Source organism: Chelmon rostratus, chromosome 2 (assembly GCF_017976325.1).
Source record: "Chelmon rostratus isolate fCheRos1 chromosome 2, fCheRos1.pri, whole genome shotgun sequence".
Lineage (NCBI taxonomy): Eukaryota > Metazoa > Chordata > Actinopteri > Chaetodontiformes > Chaetodontidae > Chelmon > Chelmon rostratus.
This window is the reverse complement of record NC_055659.1, coordinates 14,348,876-14,369,676: the sequence shown is the minus strand read 5'-3', so window position 1 is coordinate 14,369,676 and position 20,801 is coordinate 14,348,876. Positions and strand designations below refer to the sequence as shown.

The 20,801-nt window shown below is 41.0% G+C and overlaps 2 protein-coding genes across 5 annotated transcripts; both read left to right on the top strand.

Annotated features, from left to right (window-relative positions):
• Positions 1-487: 487 nt before the first annotated feature.
• LOC121623397 (caM kinase-like vesicle-associated protein) lies at positions 488-4,880 on the top strand. Its single transcript, XM_041960672.1, has 10 exons — positions 488-582; positions 674-805; positions 2,379-2,453; positions 2,612-2,750; positions 2,857-2,977; positions 3,104-3,179; positions 3,291-3,427; positions 3,952-4,030; positions 4,144-4,231; positions 4,578-4,880. Exons 1-10 carry the CDS (start codon positions 488-490, stop codon positions 4,878-4,880), a joined length of 1,245 nt encoding a protein of 414 aa, XP_041816606.1.
• Positions 4,881-6,790: 1,910 nt separating this feature from the next.
• Positions 6,791-19,292, top strand: LOC121620956 (RNA-binding protein 6). 4 transcript variants are annotated; one of them, XM_041957228.1, is made up of 23 exons: positions 6,791-6,892; positions 7,530-7,600; positions 8,046-9,585; positions 9,697-9,786; positions 9,901-9,970; positions 10,875-10,948; positions 14,036-14,110; positions 14,650-14,941; positions 15,076-15,233; positions 15,373-15,473; positions 15,566-15,635; positions 15,738-15,816; positions 15,898-15,977; positions 16,061-16,181; positions 16,483-16,580; positions 16,970-17,299; positions 17,389-17,538; positions 17,641-17,706; positions 17,788-18,015; positions 18,100-18,174; positions 18,253-18,350; positions 18,450-18,495; positions 18,586-19,292. In XM_041957228.1, exons 2-23 carry the CDS (start codon positions 7,548-7,550, stop codon positions 18,676-18,678), a joined length of 3,987 nt encoding a protein of 1,328 aa, XP_041813162.1. In that variant the 5' UTR covers positions 6,791-6,892; positions 7,530-7,547; the 3' UTR covers positions 18,679-19,292. The 4 variants fall into 4 exon arrangements, with proteins under 4 accessions (XP_041813162.1, XP_041813154.1, XP_041813172.1 ...); XM_041957220.1 differs by having other exon boundaries at positions 18,583-19,288; XM_041957238.1 differs by having other exon boundaries at positions 15,916-15,977; positions 18,583-19,287.
• Positions 19,293-20,801: the final 1,509 nt, after the last annotated feature.

Below are 20,801 nucleotides of genomic sequence, written 5' to 3'. Positions count from 1 at the left end.
GTGGAAAGAAACAAGCGTTCACTGAGGGAGATTACGTTATTTGAAAATCTCATTTGTATGTTGTTTTGCTCTTGTGGCAATTTGAAGTGATTTGCTCAAGATCAATTACACTTACCTATTCTCGGATGGATAACCGAAAAGGTTTTCGGAGGGAGGAATAATCACCTGCCCAAACTGCTCCCGATAAATGTGTGATTTACTGCATTCATTTTGTGTTAAGCGCCATCACTGAGCAACGGCTTCTTCTATTTCTGTTATTGCCACAAATGAAACAGTTTATTACAACAATGCATACACAGGCATATTGCTTTGCATTATTCAATAATGAGACTATAGGTGATTCAGATGCTCACCTGTGTTCTTTGTGCTGTGGAGATGCAGGTCTCTGGAAACAATGCTGCACTATTCAGGTAAATCTAACACACGTTGCCTCTTGTTGACAGGTTGTGTTGAGCCGGGACATTCCCTGGCTAGGGCACGAGCTGCCATGCCATTTGGTTGTCTGACACTCGGGGAGAAGAAGGATTACAACAATCCCTCAGAGGTGACCGACAAGTATGACCTGGGACAAATTGTTAAATCGTGAGTACATCTGTTTCGTGTTGTTGAGAAGCAGGTACAGACTTTGAAGAAATGCGCTCCAAATGTGATGTTTGTTTCGTCTTTTCAACAGAGAGGAGTTTTGTGAGATATTCCGGGCGAAGGATAGGAACACCTTGAAAATGTACACCTGTAAAAAGTTCCACAAAAAGGATGGAAGGAAAGTGAGGAAAGCTGCCAAGAATGAGATAATGGTCTTAAAGATGTAAGTGAAGTTTTAAGCTCCTTATTGTAGAGCTTACATGTCTGAGGCACCGTCCCGGCAATGAGACAAGGTGTAATCACAGATGATCAGCTGAAAGACTTTCCTCGGGTCGAACCAAAGACAAATCGCAAAGTTTGGTCCAAAAAAAAAAAAAAAAAACCTTCCTGAAGTTTTATAGATTTAGATGAGTAAAGTTCTGTAATCTCATGCAAGTTTTACTGTAAAACTTAACCATGTCTGTTGTTGACTTAAACATAGTGTGTTTGTCTCAATTTTCTTCTTTTTTACAAAGAAAAAAAACCCTTAAAAATATGTATTTTGTTCCGAATGGATAAGTCTGGTGATATTCTACCTTTTTCTTACTATAAACAAATCTAATAAAAAGACCAAAACCAGCAATGAATTGATCAATGATCAGCATTGACTCCGTTGCCAAATCTTGATATATCTTATTCCTCAGTGCCATAAAAACACATCAGTCATTAGGCACTGTAGTTTATTTTTACCAGGGTTGCCCAAATTTTTTCCCCTGCAGAGCCAAAACAGAGGGCCATGGACCAAAAGACACACCTATTGTATTGGATTGTATTGATAAGATGCAAAATGGTACTAGGATCCCAAGTACCTTTAATTGACCAACTTCCCGCTTGCCCATGTTACGAAAAATAGTTACATTTATATTGCATTTTTTTTTCCACTACAAACACATGGTGGGCGAGCCACCTCCGGCCTGCGGGCACCCCATTTGGGAAGCCCTGATTTGGAGTCAGTGCCACATCCACCATCCTGCTGCAATACTCATTACTGCACCTAATCTGCAAATACACTATTCACTCCTGTTTGGTCAACATTTGCTAAAATCTACTGTGCCATCTGTTAGGGGAAATTGCTGAGCCTTGTTTTATTTTTAAATTAAATGTGTTTGTTATCCTGTTTTTTAATGGATTTATGTCTTCAGTAGGAACAAATGGGTTTTGGGGCTGAGTGCCACAGACGGGGTTGGGAAGTCAGAAAGTATTAAGTGATCATTGGATTGTTGACAGTATTAGACATATAAATTATCATCAGCCTTATCATTTAAAACTTGTTTTGTTAAAAATAGCATGAAGTGCTATTGTAGCATGATATTAGGTATCATGTAAATATTAGGTTCGTTGTATTGTGAAAATTAATCGTTCCTGCAATTTAGTCAGATTTGCACCAAGAACAATACATAATAATAATAAGCTAATTAAGTCAGTTATAAAGCAATACAAGGTGATGATGATAATAAAGCATTAAAAAGCCTGAAATCATATATTATTATGGCAATTTGTTTTGAAGTGAAGCATTGGCCCAGTCATTTAGCGTTCACATGGCTTCATTGTGATGCTGGCAGTTTTAAAAGGTGCTGAAAAAATGGAATAATAAAATTAACTTGTCAATCTTACCTCAAGTGCTCTGAATGTTTAGCATGAGGCTGTATGGCTCTATAGCTAGACTCTATTTATCGTTCATTTTAACCCCACTTACATTCCTCCATTCTTGCCCCCTCCTGTTACTCACTTCACAATTTTTTTCCTGCTTTTCAAAGGATAAAACATCATAACATCCTCCAGCTGGTTGACGCTTTTGAAACCAAGAAAGAGTACTTCCTTTTTCTGGAGCTGTGAGTATTATTGGAGGCACTTGAGAGAAACTGCTGGCACAGACTGGCGTGCACTGTACTTCCTCAACAAAAACTGATGTTTTATTTAACATGCGACAATTTCGTGTATGCTCGTCATCAACAAGTGACGTTTAACTTGGAGGTTTTCGTCTCTTCAGCGCTACAGGCAGAGAGGTGTTCGACTGGATCTTAGATCAAGGATACTACTCTGAGAGGGACACCAGCAATGTTATGAGGCAGGTGTTGGAAGCTGTAGCGTACCTGCACTCTCTGAATATTGTCCACAGAAATCTGAAGGTATATTACGCTGCTGACACCTAGTGAAAAATAATGGCATTTCACCATAAAGGCTCTACAGGAACGATTTCCAGTTTGATAAACTTTTATTTGTCTACTCATACAGCTGGAGAACTTGGTCTACTTTAATCGTTTGAAGCACTCCAAAATTGTTATCAGCGACTTCCAGTTGGCAAAACTGGAAAGTGGACTCATTAAGGACCCATGTGGGACTCCAGAATATCTAGGTAAGTGACAGTAAACCAGAGTGCAGATGAATAGTAATAATGAGCACTTTAACTGAGTTCATTTGTTTGCAACCACACAACAGAAACAGACGCCGATCAGTTAGTTCAAGCTTTTTTTGCTTGCAGCTCCTGAGGTGGTCGGGAGGCAGAGATATGGAAGATCTGTGGACTGCTGGGCCATAGGTGTAATCATGTATATACTGTGAGTGCCCAGCAATGTGCTCACAAATGTACTGCAGTCCTTTTCTTAAGTACGTGACTTAATCAAAAACCTGTTTTGTCCTGTAACACTCTTATTCTACCAATGCAACAGTTTGTCTGGAAACCCTCCTTTCTATGATGATGCTGATGAAGATGAGTCTGACAACCGTGACAAGAACCTTTTCCTAAAGATTTTGTCTGGGGACTATGAATTCGATTCACCATATTGGGATGACATTTCAGATTCTGGTAAGAGATAATCAGTTCATCAAAATGTATATGAATCTAATCGTCTTTTGCAAGTTACAGATGACGTATTTAAGCTCTGAATTTTGGAGATGCAAGTTCACCGCTATTTGTATTATTTTTTGCGAGGGGTCACAGTTTATATGAAGGGACACATACTCACTATTAACTAGTTGTTTATTTGCTTGAATATTAGCAGCATATTGGCTTTTTATTAGCCATTATAAAGCTCTTATTAATGCCTTGTCCTGGGGGTTAGGGTTATTAAGAGTTAGATTATTAAAATTGTGATTAATGTACAACTTCCTTACTTGCTGTCCATATGCAGTAATTCGGAAGTTATTGATGGAGAAGTCTTAACGGCCAAGTATTTGTAGAATATTGTCATGCAGAATAAGGCATTAACAAGCGCTTTATAATGACTAATAAAGAGCCAATATGCTACTCGTATGCATGCTAATAGGCTATTAGTTAAGGGTGAATATGTGTACCTTAATATGAAATGTTTATTTTTTTTTGTTTTACAGCCAAAAACTTGGTGGCATCCTTGATGGAAGTGGACCAAGATCAGCGACTGACTGCACAGGAAGCGATTGCCCATGAATGGTAAAAAAAAAAAAAAAAAAAAAAGTTAATCAAATCATGAATGATCACACCAACAAACTTTAAATATCCTAACATGTTGGGGGAAAAAAATATTCTCTTGTTCCTTCTCTCAGGATTTCTGGAAATGCCGCCTCGGACAAGAACATCAAGGATGGCGTTTGTGCACAAATAGAGAAGAACTTTGCCAAGGCCAAGTGGAAGGTATTTCTACTCATATATTAATCTGTTTTTACTCATATATCATTTATTATTATGTATTTCAGACAAAGTATTTGAAATATTTTGGATTTACTATACTGTATTTTTCATATTTGTTACTTTTTCATAATATTACCACTGAAGCTGAATAAATGCCCTGTATTCCCTGCATTGAACAGCTAAGAGCCTAAAAAATATAATTTAAATAAAGAGTAGAATTGTTTCTACAGCTTTATTGTTATTCGAATATCATTCCTGACATTCAGAGGCCTTCCTCAGAGCCTTCATCAGGATCAATTTGTATGTTATCGCTCTAATTAAACCCGCCATGTCTTTCCGTGACCCACAGAAAGCTGTCCGAGTGACCACCCTCATGAAGAGACTTCGAGCGTCTGAGCAGGGTGAATCTGGGGCCCCCGCAGGGGCTGCAGCTGACCCCAACACGCCCAGCGGCGCTGCTGCTCCTCCAGCCGGCGGCAGCGATGGTGTCGCTGCCAGCATAAAGGCTGCTCTTAGTGAAAAGGCTCCTGACACACAGACTGCCGCCGTCTCTGCGCTCTCCCTGCCCAGTGCAGGCAGACAGGAGGAGCAGCCACAGTCACGGTGCAACGGCGATGTCCCCCAGATGTTGCCACAAAGAAAGGGAGATTAGGCGTCAAACAAACACTAGAGGAGGACCCTTGCCAACCAACAAGCACATGTGCAGTAGAGCCAATACATTTGGTATGATGATAAGACATGTCTATGCTGTTCGACTGTCCCCCAGTTTGCAGAATGATTTCACAACACCATGCATTTCATCATTTATGCCTCCTGTACTGATTGGTCTATTGAATAGTGTTCTCCACTCTCCCTTGTTATTTTGTGTACAAGTCCCTTTAAAGCTAGTTGCAAAGTAGCTCTTCTGTTGTTTCCTTTCCCCTGAAAACTGTAAAAACTCTCAGTGTAACTTAGTGGAACCAACTCATCTGAATTCATTCAGCTCATTGTATATAGGTGTATTTGTCTGTTTCAACAAATTGCTAGTTTTCAGCTTCAGAACTTACAACCCTGAGTTCATGTCTTGTTACTTAAAATTATGAGTTGAAAGATTTGGTTAACTGATCATATCAAAATTTGAAAATATGTCAATTTATTAGCACAGCTTCAAAAGATTTAATACCTATGACACACCAATGACAAGTCATTAGGTAACATTCAGACACATATTATGAATCAATGGATTGGTCTTAACACCCAGACTATATATCTGCTGGTTTATCTTCAGTGCAGTATAACTTCAGTCAACTTACAATTTTATGGCAGCAAGAAAGCATATTTTTAAGTTTAAGTGCCTTAATATTTGTTGCAGTCATGTGCTGAAATGTTTCAAAAGAAACAACTTGATCATAATTGCTTATTGATTTCTTTGAAATGTTTTAGCTGTTTTCCTTTGCCTTTCTGTTGCTGCTGTATTGATTCTTGTGTTCTGTCCTCTTTCACACTTCAATTAAGACACAGAAAACTAAAATTAGAGCGTTGTTTGTGCAGTGATGTTTTAGCTGTCGTTGTTGTGTTGTCACTTGTAATTAGTAAGTTTCAGAGTTTATAGCTGAGTCCATATACTGTACCACTATGTATATTTGCATTGTATACATGTGTATTTTTTTATTTGCGTGTGTATTTAGCAACATTTAGCTGAGCTAACGGGTTGCTACAATGCTTGTGAATGAATAAAATGAGCAATACTAATATTGCTGAAACTGTGACATTTTTCTCAAGTTGTCCCTCACTGACAGCATAAGCAAGACCAGCCACTCCACCAACCACCATTCCACTTTCATCCAAATGTTTATTGCAGAAAATACCAGCATATATACTAGCTGGCCATATAGTTTGTATGTAGCTTCAAAACACATGTGTGTCAACACAGATGCTTCTAGAGGAGCTATATGACATTTGAGTACTCATATCAGAACAAAATTAACATGCAGTATGATTTTTATTGGACACAAAACCAAGATTTTCTGTAATTGATGTTAATTAACACAGAGAATCAATAACACATGCAACATATGCACAGATATGCATATCTTCTGTTTAATGAAATGTCTCAGCCAAGGTTAATCTTCACTATGGATTCAAGGATCTGATATAATCTTTTTTCTTTTCTTTTCGTATGAAACTAGAGAAATTACATGGATTAAAGTGCTGTGATACATCAAAAAGACAGTTCAAATCATTCTCTTACATTGATTTTGCCACTGGCATTTGTTTATTAAATTTATTCAAGTTTATTAACGTTTAATAAGACTAAAACATGGCTTCAAGACACTTGTGTATCACAGAGATTAATCCCTGATTGAGGGAATTCAATTTTTACGATTTTAATAACTGCTCCCAGCAGGAAAAACTATGCCAAACCTGTTATGTTTCTTCTCATGGCTAAGCCCTACATTAAGTCAGTTGATGTGACAACCGCTAGGTGGCAGAAATTCGCCCTGAAGCGTCTAGTTAGCATGTGCGTCCGCATTACAACGAAGAAGAGTTAGCTCCGTCTCCGCAGCCGCAACAGAAGAAGAAGAACGTTCGTCTCCATTTGTAATAAATGAGCTGAAGCCATCGACGGCTTGAACAGTAATCCTCCGCAGTATCGACACTGAGCTCGAGGAACAATCAAGCAAGGTTGGTTCTTAAGAAACGATATCATGGCGATAATGGTGAAATAATGTATATAGGTAGTGAAGTACTCCGTATTTCAAAGGATGCTGCCCTGCTGCAAGCTAACGCAAAGAAACCGGCTCTCAATGTTAGCTAAGTTAGCTCCGATAGCGTCATCCTGTGTATGGTCCTTTGCTATGGTCCAGCTTTGGTTAATGCTAAGGTCTTCAGCGCGCTAATTTAATTACACTAACGTTGCCCATCTCTGAATTACATTTTTATATAGCACAACAGTCATTTTAAATACTAACGCTACTTGTTTATATTGTGGCGTAGATTTTGAAGGCCTAATGATGGCTATAATTAGCAGGCCAGTCTTCTGTGGGCCAGCATTAGCAATCACGCCACCCAGTGTTACTTGCCTGAGGTATGACATATGCAGCCATCTTCTAAGTACCGTCATTGTAGCACCGCCAACATATAAACGATCACTTTTGCGTAGAAATGCGTTCAGAGATGTCTTATCCCTCTAATTTCGCGTTGTGTAGTCAAAGTCCATTTCTTATCACGTATATTATGTCTACTCCTGCCACTGCCAAGTCAGAAGTGGTGCATTCATGTACCTTCATTAACTAATGCAAATCTGTAACTTGGCTTCCAGATAAGATACTGACTCACAATGTGGGATGGACCAGGGCCAGGTCAAGGACCGCGGGGAGGACCACCCTTTCGGTAAACAAGCATCATTAAGTCGACAATTTTCAACTTAAGAAAGACGAGGAATTTTTCTAGAAACTGCACTTCTGTGTTTTCCTGTTATGCTGTTTGCTAGGGGTGGGCAATATGGTTAAGATCCGGTACAGCAAGACAGAATTTTGTGATTTTTGTATTATTTATATATTGTGTTAACCGTTTTAAGTAATTGTAATTGTCCATATCTTTAGCATATAAAAGTTTTCCCCATTTTTTTCTGCAAAATCTGATGCTAGATTTCTTTTATCTCACAGTATTTATTTATTTTTCCCACCAATTTTGTATGCCTTTATGGTAATTGGTTGGGCAATTTTGAAAATCATCTTAATACTTTTCCCTCTGTATTGTTTAGTTGTATTGTTTGTTCTTTGGTTATTAGCATTTCAGACAACCCAGTAGCCTAACATATTAATGTATATTCCAGTGGGGATCGTCGTGGAGAAATGTTTGGTGGCAGAGATCGTCCCATGCCTGATTTTAGAGGAAGAGATGGGATGAACATGGGTCATATGGGTCCAAGACCTCTAGATCTACCACCTATGGACATGAGGAGAATGGATGGGCCACCCATGAGGGGGCGTGATATGGACCCACGTGAAATGCGAGGTAGAGAGCCAAACAGAGATTTTTTCAGACCTGGAGAAGAGCCAGACTTCAGTCTCAGAAGGCACTATGAAACTAGCATCAGAGACAAACTGATGAATTCTACTGGTTTCCCGGGACCAGGCAGGAACTCAGGAGATATGGGAGGGAGGGGTATGCCACCACGGGAACCAAACAGCAGATTTATGGACATGAGAGACAGAGAGTCATTTCATTATGACATGCCACAGTTCAACAATCCCAATATTGGTGGAAGAAGAGGGGGGTTTCATATGGACAGAATGGAGCGAAATGATGGATTCAGGGACATGCGTGACAGGCCCCCAATGGGCATTGGTGACGCGGATCGCTATGATATGGACTTAACTCCGCATGAAAGGAGAATGATGGACACTGACAGAAGAGGAGGGCCACCTTTCAATCCAAAAGGTGGCTTTGATTCTGATACTGATTTCAGAAATCGTCTTGGGCCGTCAGCTGAATTTAGAGGTAGGGATCGATCTCCGTTAAGATTTGGAAACAGTGATATTTCTCCAGCGGACAGGGCAAGATCAGACATGCCTTCAGATGTTGCTGGCCCTCAGAGATCAGAGTTTATGGGTGCAGAGGACAAACTCAGAGAGAGAGAATATCCAGATTCAAGTGGCAGTCCCCTCATGGATTATCGAAGTGGTGAAGAGATGACTCTTGCAGAGGAATGGAAGAACCGTCGGAAGGACAAGAACCCGTTCTTAAACATGGGTAAAGGTATGGGAAGTGTACCCGAACCCAACTTCCCTGTTGCTTTTGGTAGAGATGTGAATGCTAGAAATCCACCACCATTTCAGGAAAGGGATCGACCATCTGTTGAATTCCCAGCGAAAGATGTTGGCTTTCCTCATGGTGACCGCTTCCCTGCTATTGATCTACCATCAATTGGCAGCAAAGGTCCACAAGACCATCCACTACCGGAAATAAGCCCACTTATTGGCCCTCTTGGGAGAGAAAATGAGAATAAACATTGGCTTGGGGAAAGGGACCCCAAGCATAGTCAGAATAAATCAAATCGTGACGAAAGGCCCCCGTACCATAAAGAGAAGAATCAGCCCTCACATGATGCTCATGTGCCAAGTGACTGCTTTAAAGGGTTGAAAGATATCCCACACAATCAAGGACCTGCCAGGGGTAAGATGGGGGCCGAACGGGATTTCCAAAGCAGCAGCACTGTACAGGCAAGAGACCAAGACTACAGGGACATAGATTACAGAACAGGGTCTGGGAGAGCTTTTGATTACAAACGTGAAGTGCTTCAGACACCAGAGAAGCTCATCAAAGAGTCTAAACCAATTGCACCTTCAAAATTTAGTGAGTCCGGTTCTCAGGTGGGTGTATTTTTATTTTATCGCTAGTATTTCTTTATAGATTATATTTGCATTTTATTATGATATTTTGATGTTTCATAACCATAGTTTTAATCAAACTTTATGTGAAAGGATCAAGATTACAGAAGTGCATCAGTGGAGGACAAAGTTTCCAATACCATATCCATAATTGGTATTCCAAAGACGGCCACAATGGAGCAGGTAATGATCAAACAGGAAAGCAACTTCATGTGTTTATAATTATGGTTACCAGGCCGTGTTGGTTTTAGTTGGCATGGATGGCCAAGGCATAACTCACTCATTTTTCTTTTGCAGATTCTTGGTGCCTTTGCAGTCCGTGATGGTGTGCCAATGCAGGGGATGAAAATCAAAAATGTTGTGCCAGGTAAGAACTGCGTTTCTTTGTGGAACTGTTTGGGGCAGTCGATCGCTAACATGTCCCTCCACATTTCGCTTTTACGACATTCGAAACTCGCATTCTTTCTTTTTTACGTTCTCAGTTGCTTTTGTTGTTGGTGGTCTGTGTGAACTGTGAACTTGCTCAGTAAAATGGGGGGTGTTTCTGTAACGCCATTCTTTTTCATGTCTGAAGATGTGGGATCATTGTCAGCAATTAGAGGATTTACGAGGGATTCAATATATGGAGCTTTGGAGAGTGGTGTTCATCATCAGTCACAAAAGATCTCTGACACGTGACTCACTGAGTCTGTCCTTCAGGATCACTTTATATAAATACTCGGTGTCAACAAACCTGAAATGGAAACCGCCTTGTTAGTGCTTTGCTCACCCTGCAGATCAAAGCATCTTCTTTTAGGGTGAAAGTTTCCCACAGTGGATGGCTGTAGACATGGTTATAGATGATGCCAAGCCTTTTTGTGAAGATTATGTCTTAAAGGCCTTTAAGTTCTGCGTGAACATATCAAAATGTCCAACAGAGAAAGAAACATGCGGTACCTTTTTTAATTTATCCATACACAAAGAGTAATTTTTTCTGTCTACATGGTGCACACCACGCAGTCATTCATTGCCACTGGTCTGGAATATCTGTCTATTAAGGCTTGGCTTTATCAGCGATGTTATGACATCAGTCATCAGAAGACTGAATAGAAAAAAGCATAAAGAAAATGTGTGTTTTCCTGACAAGGTATGTGCGTCAGTAAAGGTGTAAATATTCGCTCACTCTGATCTCGATGTACTCACGAACTGCTGTCTCTTCTGTTTTAGCGGGTGACTGTCATTACTGGCATTGACTAACAAAAACCCATCTGTATTTCAAATGCTGTCCCCAGGTTACAGCTACGATACGGCCTATGTGGAGTTTTTAAACCTCGAGGATGCAGTCCACTTCATGGAGTCCAACAAGGTGGCCCATCCTCGTCACTCTACGAAGGCCGTCTCTCCCATCAGGATTATGAGGGGTTGAGAGGGCATTTAGTAGATGGGGGAGGGACAGAACCTGGGAAGGGGTTACTGTTACTTTTAGGGAACTCAAGTTAAGGAGATGAAAATATCAGTTATTGACATTTTTAAATGCGAATATTTTAAAACTCAACAGTTTGTCCTAATCTTATACAAATTGAAGTCCCTATCCACAAAGCCATGATAGTACTTCAGTTTACTTCTTTAGCACTTAAAATATAATAAATATTTAAGAATTTAAAAATGTGCATGTGCACAGACACACGATTGGTTTCTCTCCCATTGTTTACTTGCTTTACTAGTCCTAATTTTTCTGATTTCAGCCCCAAACTGCCTAATCCTAGAATGGATTAGCCAGAAATTACAACTGTTTCGGGGGGGAAGAAATTTTGTCCTTACATGGGATTGTCTAACCGTTACGAGGTTTTATAATTTTAGGAAGCATTTTTGATGAAATATGGCAATGAAGGTACTGTATTTAGCCAGCATATTCTGTTGTGATTTAGCCTGTGTAACGAAGAGGAATGAAGGGTCGCACTTTTAAGTCTTTGTGTCTTAGAAAATACTTGTTTCCTCTTAACTTGGCACAACCCGTGAGGAAGTTTGTGTCGTCAAGGAAGCAACACTTTCTTTGCCAATGCCTTACCCAGCGTTCGCCCCGACAACAGTCCAACATTTAAAACGATGTAAGGGACTGGTTGATGGGGCGTTTATTGCAGGTACAGGCGATCTGGTATTCCAGGCTTACAGATCTGTGAGATTGAAGACCTGTCAGATGCCAAAACACTCCGGACACACAGGATTTTACAACCCTAAAATTATCACAGTGACAATTATTTTATCTCTACTCGCCGTGATCACGATGATCTGTGTTGCCTTCCAAATCAATCTGCGCTGTGATCTGGGAGGGGACCCTGGCTTTCTGGGTTGTGCCCCTGTTGTGTTACCAGACTGGACGATTGAAATGAACGAGAAGGCTTTGGTTTTTCACACAGGGCTGAATTCATTCAGAATGCCACCTGATTATGGAGAACCCACTGAAGTTGTAATTTTACTGTTGACATGTGAACGAATTTTCTTAGCCTGCAATTTTTTATTCAAATTTTTGTAGATTAGAAGTATATTTCTTCAGTAGCAGTCTTACGATGGAAATCACAATGAAGTTATCACAACTTTTGTCTCAGCTGTTTATGGGTCTACATTGCTTTATGTTTTGTTTTTTTAAGTTATGCTAATGGCGTGGCTGTATGGGTGACATTGTTGGTTGGTTTATCAGTCAGTTGGTAGACCACTGTGGTGCAGATCGAAATATCTCAACAGCTATTAGATGCATTGTCATGAAACTTGATATTCGTGGTGCGCGGAGGATGAATCCTAATGACTTTGGTTTTCACCTTGACCTTCGGCAGATCAAAAATCCAACTTATCCCCTGAACTATCTTACATCTGCCATGCATTTTAGTGCCGACATTTGTGGTCTTTGTGCACTTTGCTGATCTGCCTTGAAGTGAAAATTTGAATTTTTCTAATGCTTTGGTTTATCTGTTTAATGTCTTGGTTTTCTGCGCAATGAGAACTACAGCTTCACAAAGCTGCTGGTGCTGCTGCAGTCTTAGTCTTGTCTTTGGATTTCTCCGGCAGTCCTTCTTTGGCAATATTCTTCCACCAGATCAAGACATTTTCACTCATCTGCATCTTTCCTGAAGAGTGGATGTCCTCTTGAGGGTATTTTCTTGAAGTCATCGTCAGTTCATTTTGGTCACCAGGATTTCCACTCTCTTTGAATATACCCTGAGTCGTTTGTGTTTACATCTTGACACAATGAAGTCAACACTGGCCAGGATTGATGTGCTTTTGAGCATGTCTGCACAACTATGGAGTAGCCTCTTATGTTGCAGTAGTTGGGATCAGTTGAATTTTTTGCTCAAGTGTATAGCATTATAGCATTTTATTGTTTGGCTATGCTATTTCTATTTTAGAGCATTTGGTTGCACACAGCTTTGCTCCCACTTTTGTCTAATGTTCTGCTGATAGCTCAGGGTATAAAAACTAGGTGGTGCAGGTATTTCCTTAGTCAGTAATGCTACTATCATCAAAGATTCAAATAGCTACTTCACTTAAATTAAGTGGTGAAAGGGTTGCTTTTTTTCTCTTTGTGCTTTGTGGTATGGCTTTAATTGTGGATTTAATAGTGAATTCTATTTTGGGCCAATGAGGTACTCTATGCAATTAACCACTGTGGATTTAAATCCATCTTTGAGATGCAAAACCTACATCAAAATTATGGATGTTAAACACAGTGCAACCAATTTGCAAAGTACATTTAGATGTGCCACGAGCTTCTCTTTAAAATGGCTCATTTCTCATACTAATGAAGTCTGGTCTTGCAAATGGGGTGTTGATGATGGTGTAATTTGGTTTGTACACCTACTGAGGGTAGTTCTCATTTGACACTATTAAATTCTGTTTTCATTGGGGTTGTGTTGTGGACAGCTATCAGCAGCTACTTTGATAATCAGTTGTTTTACTGAAAATGCCAAACAATCCCTTGTTCAAGCTTTCATGTTGTGAGGTTTGGCTGCTTTTCTTTGTATGGTGTGATTAGTAAACTGCATAGTTTTGGGTTTTTCTCAGACAGAACAACCTTTTTGAAGATGTTGCCCTGTGCTTTAGTGAGTTCTAAGGTTGAACAGGTTCTAAAAATTTTGATGGGTTCCTGACATTTTGTGGACCAAACGATTACTTGATTAATAGAGTAATTCTAGTTGATACTGAAAATAATCATTAGTCACAGCCATAATTTTTAGTTCCCTTCACACTATTTAGCATAGTACTGGGGCACATGGCCTGTGTGAATATGGTTCTCTATCTGGGCTTTGTGCACCACCATAAGTGTTCGCCAGTTTGATCCTCACCAGTGAAGAGGAGGGCTAAGCCTGCAACAATGCATGTTGGGTGTCATTGGTGTTATCTAAGATATTAGTTACCCATGTTTTGTGATGCTGATCGATCGTTGCTGTTCTTCTTTCAGGGGTCCCTAAAGGTTGGCACTAGCACAACATCCATGAAGTACATCCAGCCGGACGAGCGAGAAAGAAGTGTTCATGTGAGTATAGTTTGTGTGTTTGTCTGTTTTAAATAGTTGACTCCAATTTCTCAAACAAAAGCCTGTATTTCAATATTGTTGGCTTTATATAATAACATCTCTCATGGACATGATGTACAAATTTCAGTACAAGAACATAGCCGTACCATACTAACCACTCTGTTGCCCCCGAGTTTCACACTTTAGCACATGTACTTTATTAGTCACTGATTCTTTTCGCCAGTATTTCTGAAAAAGGGAACTAACAAAACTGAACACTTCCTGCAAATGTTATGCAGAAGTCTTGGATTATATCCTGGATACAATAATTGCTGTGTTTGCATTAAGAGCAAAGAGCAGTAACAGGAAACTTAGTAAAATTCAATAAAATAAGTTGCTTATTAAATGATGGAAAAGCTGAAAGAAAGTAGTCTCTACTAATTGCCTTACACAGATAATGGCTCCTAGCTTTGGTTAAAAATCGCCCTCCACCTATTTGAGAATTTAGACAGTTTAAAAGTAATTAAAAGTGGCCCTTCTTTCCTGTCTCTGTGAATTAGGAGTCAGATCACAAAGTACCTCAACTCCAGGAGCCCCAGTTGCCCAGACCAGATGAGCCTGTAAAAGAGTTGAAGACCAACTTGAATGGGTCCAAACCAAAAGGGCCTGTGGAGCCATTGTCCCACAGCCAGTGGCAGCGTAGCTCTGACCTGACTCCAGAGGCCTGGCAGCAACAGGTGGACCAACAGCTCCAACAGCAAGAAACAGAGCAGCAGGCAGAGCCTTGGGGCAGCCACAACCCACCTCATCAGAACTTACACCAGCCTGACTCCATTTTTAAAGACAGCAAAAGTATGTTGACTTTAGCTCCTGGGTTTTATCTAAAGCTTCTAGGATAAACGTTAGCAATTGATGGACATATTTGTTTCGGTGCTATTGTTATTCAGAGCCAAATAAACAACACATCCCCTTGTGTCTCTGTACAGCCATGATCATAAAAAATGTGAAGCCCACCACCACAGTAGAAACTATCCTGAAAGCCTTGGATCCCTTCGCATATCTGGATGAAAGAAACGTTCGTCTAGTCAAGGCCAAGCCACCAGGAGCCAAGTGCTTCTGCTTTGTTGACATGGACTCCCATGAGGTACCTAAAACAATATGATTGCACACACTTTGCTTTCGATTATAATTTCATGTTCTGTCAGAGTTCTTGGTTACTTCGTCTTTGTCCAGTGTTTCCCACTGATTTTCCAGAACTTAGCATTGATTTTTTTCTTTTGTAGCAAGTGACACGTCTGGTTGAGCTCCTCACTAAACCCAGACCCCTTTATATTGATGGAGTCAGAGTTTATGCTGAGGTTGCAAAACCCCTCAAAAACCAAAAGTAAGTCACTATTTTGCAAGTGTTTTTAATTATCAGATGTGTCTCGTAGAGGAATTTTCTCATTTGTTCCTGATGATGATTTTCTGTTTCAGTTTCAGAAAAGACTTTGATAAACCAAACAGTTCCATTCTTGGGTATCCACCTGATGCTAGCATTATGGGGGTAAGCTGTGGTCTTTCATCATATTGTTTTACACAGTCATTAAGAAGAGACTGGTGAGAGCTCTCAGGTGACCTGTGTTTTTTTTTTTTGCCATTTCTGCAGCAGCTGCAGCAGTACCCACAACCTCCACAGTACTTGCCGCCTCTGCAGCCACCAGCTAGTACCCCCGCTGGAATGCAAGGTGAGGCTTGCTCAGACTCACGTTCTGGTATCTTCCCTGGGCACTGCTTATTATTACTAAACATGCAACTGTTGTAAATAGTCTCACCATTTGTGTCAGCAGGTGACTTGATGGCTGGCAGTGCTAATCCTGCTCTGTCAACAGACCCCAGCATTGTACAGGTAGGTTAGACAAAAAGCAAATCTGTAGATATCATGTCTCAGAGCCGGGCAGTAAACGGTACATCTCCACTAACACCTCATAGGGAGTTGGCTATGGTGAGACTCCAGCGGTGGATCAGTCATATGAGGCTGGTGGTCCCCATGTGCCCACAGAATCGGCTGGGATGACAGTGAGCATGGACGGAACACAGACCTACATGTATGGTAAGATACAAACCAAGTGTTCACATCCAGAGGAGTGTTATTTATCAATGTTCTCCACTGTACTTCTGCATTAGTAATAGTAACAAACTCCTGCACGCCCTCTGCACTTGGGTTTAAATTGACATTTTAGCAAAGAACTCCAGAGAAAAGCTCCAAAATGTATAAATCATGTTTAAAGGTTATTATAAGGTAAAAAGTAAGGATCCAAATCAGTGGAGGAGAACCAGAGATACCGTGTTTGTTCCACTTCACTGAGGGGCAGGGAATGTAAAATCTTATCTGTTTGTCCTAATTCCTCCAGGCTCTGAGATTCCTGACATGACCAACTACTTGTACGATGCCACATCAGGCTTCTACTACGATCCTGAGACGACACTGTACTACGACCCAAGCTCGAGGGTGAGAATACGAGACAACAGTGATCCAGCGCAAGATAAAAGAGTAGCTTGGGAGATTGTTGTAGTGTTGTATATTGAAATGCTATGTGAAGTGCTGCCAGAGAATGATAAATGCTTTAAATACAACCAAGAAGTAACTGTATCCTGTAAGAAAACCTTTTTCATGCATTTATTGAACATTTAAGATTCAGAGAAATTTGAAGAGCTTATTACTCTAATTATGTTGCCACTGTGTGATAATGACGTATTTTGAGTGATTTCTTAATAAGAGGCCGAACAGTGCAAACGTACACATGCATGAAGTAGTCAGCCTGTAGCTGCAATGAATGGGTCTTAAATGATTGTCATTAAATTACAGTTTCTCATTTTTTCCTTCATTTTTGGGGACAGTATTTCTACAACGCTCAAACCCAAGAGTACTTGTACTGGGATGCTGTGTCAAAGACCTACATCCCAGTTCCAGGAGGATCCTCTGCAGAGACCCAGCCTGGGAACATGACCGCTGAAGACCAGGCCATTCTTTCCAACCCAGCAGCAGATGCTCCTCTGGACATGAAGAAACTGCCATTGGTGCCTAACCTCACCGGAGGAGCTCAGACACCAGTTCCTGCGTCTGCTGCAGATGCCGCCCCGACTTCGACAGCTCCAGAGAAGAAGGACGACGACGACTCCGGTAAAAAGGACAAAGAAGAGAAGCCGAGAAGTCTCGCTGCTGTCAAGGTAGCACGTCAGTCACAATGCCAGTGCAGAAAATGTGAAGTACAGTTGTGTAAAGGGGAGACGGTTAAGAAAAGTGTTGTCGTTTGCAGATCATGAAAGATATGGAGCGCTGGGCAAAGATCCAGAATCGTCAGAAGGAAAGTGTTCGTGCCGCATCACCAGTGCTGAAGGGTGGAATGGACGATGATAGGAGGCAGTCCAAATCCGCTGACGCTGGCTTTGCTATCTTTGAGAGGAAGGTGAGGGGATCACATCCAGTAACCACACATTACTGCATCTATTCCATGCCTTCATTTTAACTATTAGATATCTACTATCATCTTCTTTGTCTTCATCCTTAGAACTCAGGTGCAGATGATCTTTTTAAGAAGCCCCTTGCTCCTCCTAAGAAAGATGAAAAGTCAAAGGTAAGAATCCTGAGTGAGGCATTGACCCTTTAGTCATACCTCACTCACTTTGTTTAACATTTAACTGGTTTGCTCCCCCAGCGTCCCATGGGCTCCTTGGGCCTGCTGGCATCAGACTATGCAGCTGGAAGTGATGAAGAGGTGGAAGAAGATAAGGAGGAGGCGGCTAAAAGCAGTCACAGCGGTTCGTCTGAAGAAAAGGACAACAAGCTGACGGACTGGAAGAAGATGGCCTGCCTGCTGTGTAGGAGACAGTTCCCCAACAAGGACGCTCTGATCCGCCACCAGCAGCTTTCTGACCTGCACAAAGTACTACCTGTAAACCTCTGTATGAACAATAGTCAACAGTGACCCTATGAATTTAGCCTCTAATACTCTGTGTTGTCTCAACAGCAAAATATGGAGATCCACCTTAAGATCAAGAGGTCAAAGAAGGAGCTAGAAGCACTGGAGAACCAGGAAAAAGAAGTAAGTGAAAATGAATGGGGTAGAGAGAATGTGACACGTGTTTGGTTCAGGTCTAAAGGTGGAGTGTGTCCTTCACAGCTAAGTGCCAGAGAAACTCCCAGGTCACCAGAACAGAAAAGAAGAAAACACCATTACCAACAGCCGCAGCATCATAATACCTGGGCTGGAAGCTCCAGGTAGGTGTGCTTTAACTGACGGTGTTGTGGAAATTGGAAACAAGGTATTTAAGTGGTTTTCTTACACGTCTGCCTAAACTATTTGTGTTGTATGCTCAGAGAGAAAGTCAGCGACAGACCTGGTTTAGGAGCTGAGCCTGCCCCGGTATGTGTGAAGCTTTCTGTCATTTTTAATCTTAGTGTGGTGTTTCTTGTTAGTTTATTTAACCTTTCATTGCTCTGCTCCCTTCAGCAGAGGAAGAAGAAAGAGCCGGTCGTTTGGGACCATGCCACCTACAAACAAGCAGTACGCAAGGCCATGTTTGCACGGTTTAAGGAACTCGAGTGATCTCATCTGAACACATCCTCACTTTGATCTGTGAATTTGTTAATATGACACGCTTGCCCCACCTTGGCATGAGAAATCCCATTGACTGTCTTTACTGTTTCTCAGCCTTGGATGTTGTTGCCCGATAGAGACACGGTTTTCTGCACTGAAGTGAAGTGGAAAATGACATCGCCTATAAATCACATTTCAAGGCTCCAGCTTCAAAAAGTCGAAAAAATCATTTGACGTTCTCAATAATGGATGTTGTATAGAAAGTGTGTATTCATGCTGTTGATTTGAATATTTTTGCCCATGTTTTATGTGTGGCCTGTATGTAGAATTAGCAAAATGTTGTCTTTTTTAAATGATACTGTCACACTGGCCACGGTTGCATTTTGTTTAAAATTGAGCAATTTTTACATTTTCATTTTCATGGGTCGGAATTGCTATTATATGGTCACATTTTTAAGTAAAAAAAAAAAGATTGTAAGCTAACGTTTCTGTCTCAAACGTGTATATTTTCCTCCTGCTACCGATGTGTTAAATGTGTTGCCAAGCCTGGTGTTATGGTGTGCTGGATGTACATGCATCTTGTATCCACTAGATGGCAGCAAGACACCATGTAGTGTATGTTGATGTGAGGGATCCAAGCACAACTGCTGAATCAAATCATCAGCACTAATATTTGATATCAGTTCAAAGGAAAATACATGATAAACTTCAGGTGGATTTTTGTGCGATTAGGACAGTAAAGACTGGTCTCTTAAACGTGCTTCATACATTTTCTGCCTTTGACATGATTTCAGTTCTTAGTGGATCCAGCTTTAATGTTCCCCAGTTGTGCACTGCAGGAGATAGAACATGAAGCCTCTCCTCTGACCTTTACTGATGCATAGGAGCCAGCCCTCCTTATGGCTGTGGCTCAATGAATGTAGAGGAGTGCGTGGGCTTAGTGTGTGGACATGCCAGCCCCTCTGAGAGCATTAACGACAACACCGGGGAGCCTCAGGAGCCTGCAGTCAATGACACAGTGACTGGTAAGCAGGGAGCCGACACATTTTCCCCTGTGTAAGAGCAATCATGCTTCCTGTCGCGTGCTTATTTCTGGACAGTAACCCAGTGAGAGAACTGAGGCTCGTGCAGTTAAACCTGCAGATTCGTCAGCCAACAGGTAGCTTGCATTTTGCTTTCGCGCCTCCCACTTCCAGGTCCAGCAGTGGGCAGAACGCCAAAGGTGAACATTCATTTTGGGAGTGACTGACAGTACATGGAGCCTCTCTGTCTGAGGATACAGAGCAAATTGGAAACAAAGCTTCACAACTCATTGCAAACCTTGTTTTGTGGCTTGGCTACAAAACAAGCACAATAAACAAAACCGCACTGATTATCTCAGGTTCACATGTTTTTGCAGTGAAACCTCGACACACCGACTTGCCGTAGCGCTTGCGTTTCAGTTCGACTTCACAAACCGACACTTGTATTAAAGTGTTTTAATCTCAACTCTGTCTAGCAGAGACAAAAGCAACAACTCTGCAATGTTTTCTTTAAGTAGAAAGTCACTCAGGCAGAACCGGACAAAACCTCCAGCCTGCAGTTGTCAAGGTGGTCTGGATTCAGAGAGCCCATCCCTCTTTATTTGAGCTTGAATCAATATCACATTCTCTAAGTTTGCCAGCGTGCTTTCACACTCTGCATCACACCCTTCCCTCAGCAGGAGAAAGTCACTTACTCTGCTCGTCTTAAATTTACATGTTTGTGCTCCGTACAGAGACATTTAATTCTGATCTAATGCTGCATCTGCACTCCTACTGATTTAGTCTAAAGATGGCAATTAAGATTTCCCACAACCTTTCCAACATATTAAGGTTATGAGTTTGTGGAAAACCTTTAGTGAACAACGTGCGATATCTTTCCTCAGTTACATGCTTCAGACCACACAGGTTATAACAAATGAGCCAATGTTTTTACTGCAAAGCCTTTCATGTAAAAATATGCTTTCTCAGTAATTTGAGCAGATGTTGCAATAATATAATGAAAAGAAGGACTACATTTATTACCATAAACCACTGTACTTACTTGTCTTTAAAGCATTTCGGTGCACTCTGTGCTTCCACGTGAATTTAAAATAATGGCTTGCATGTTTG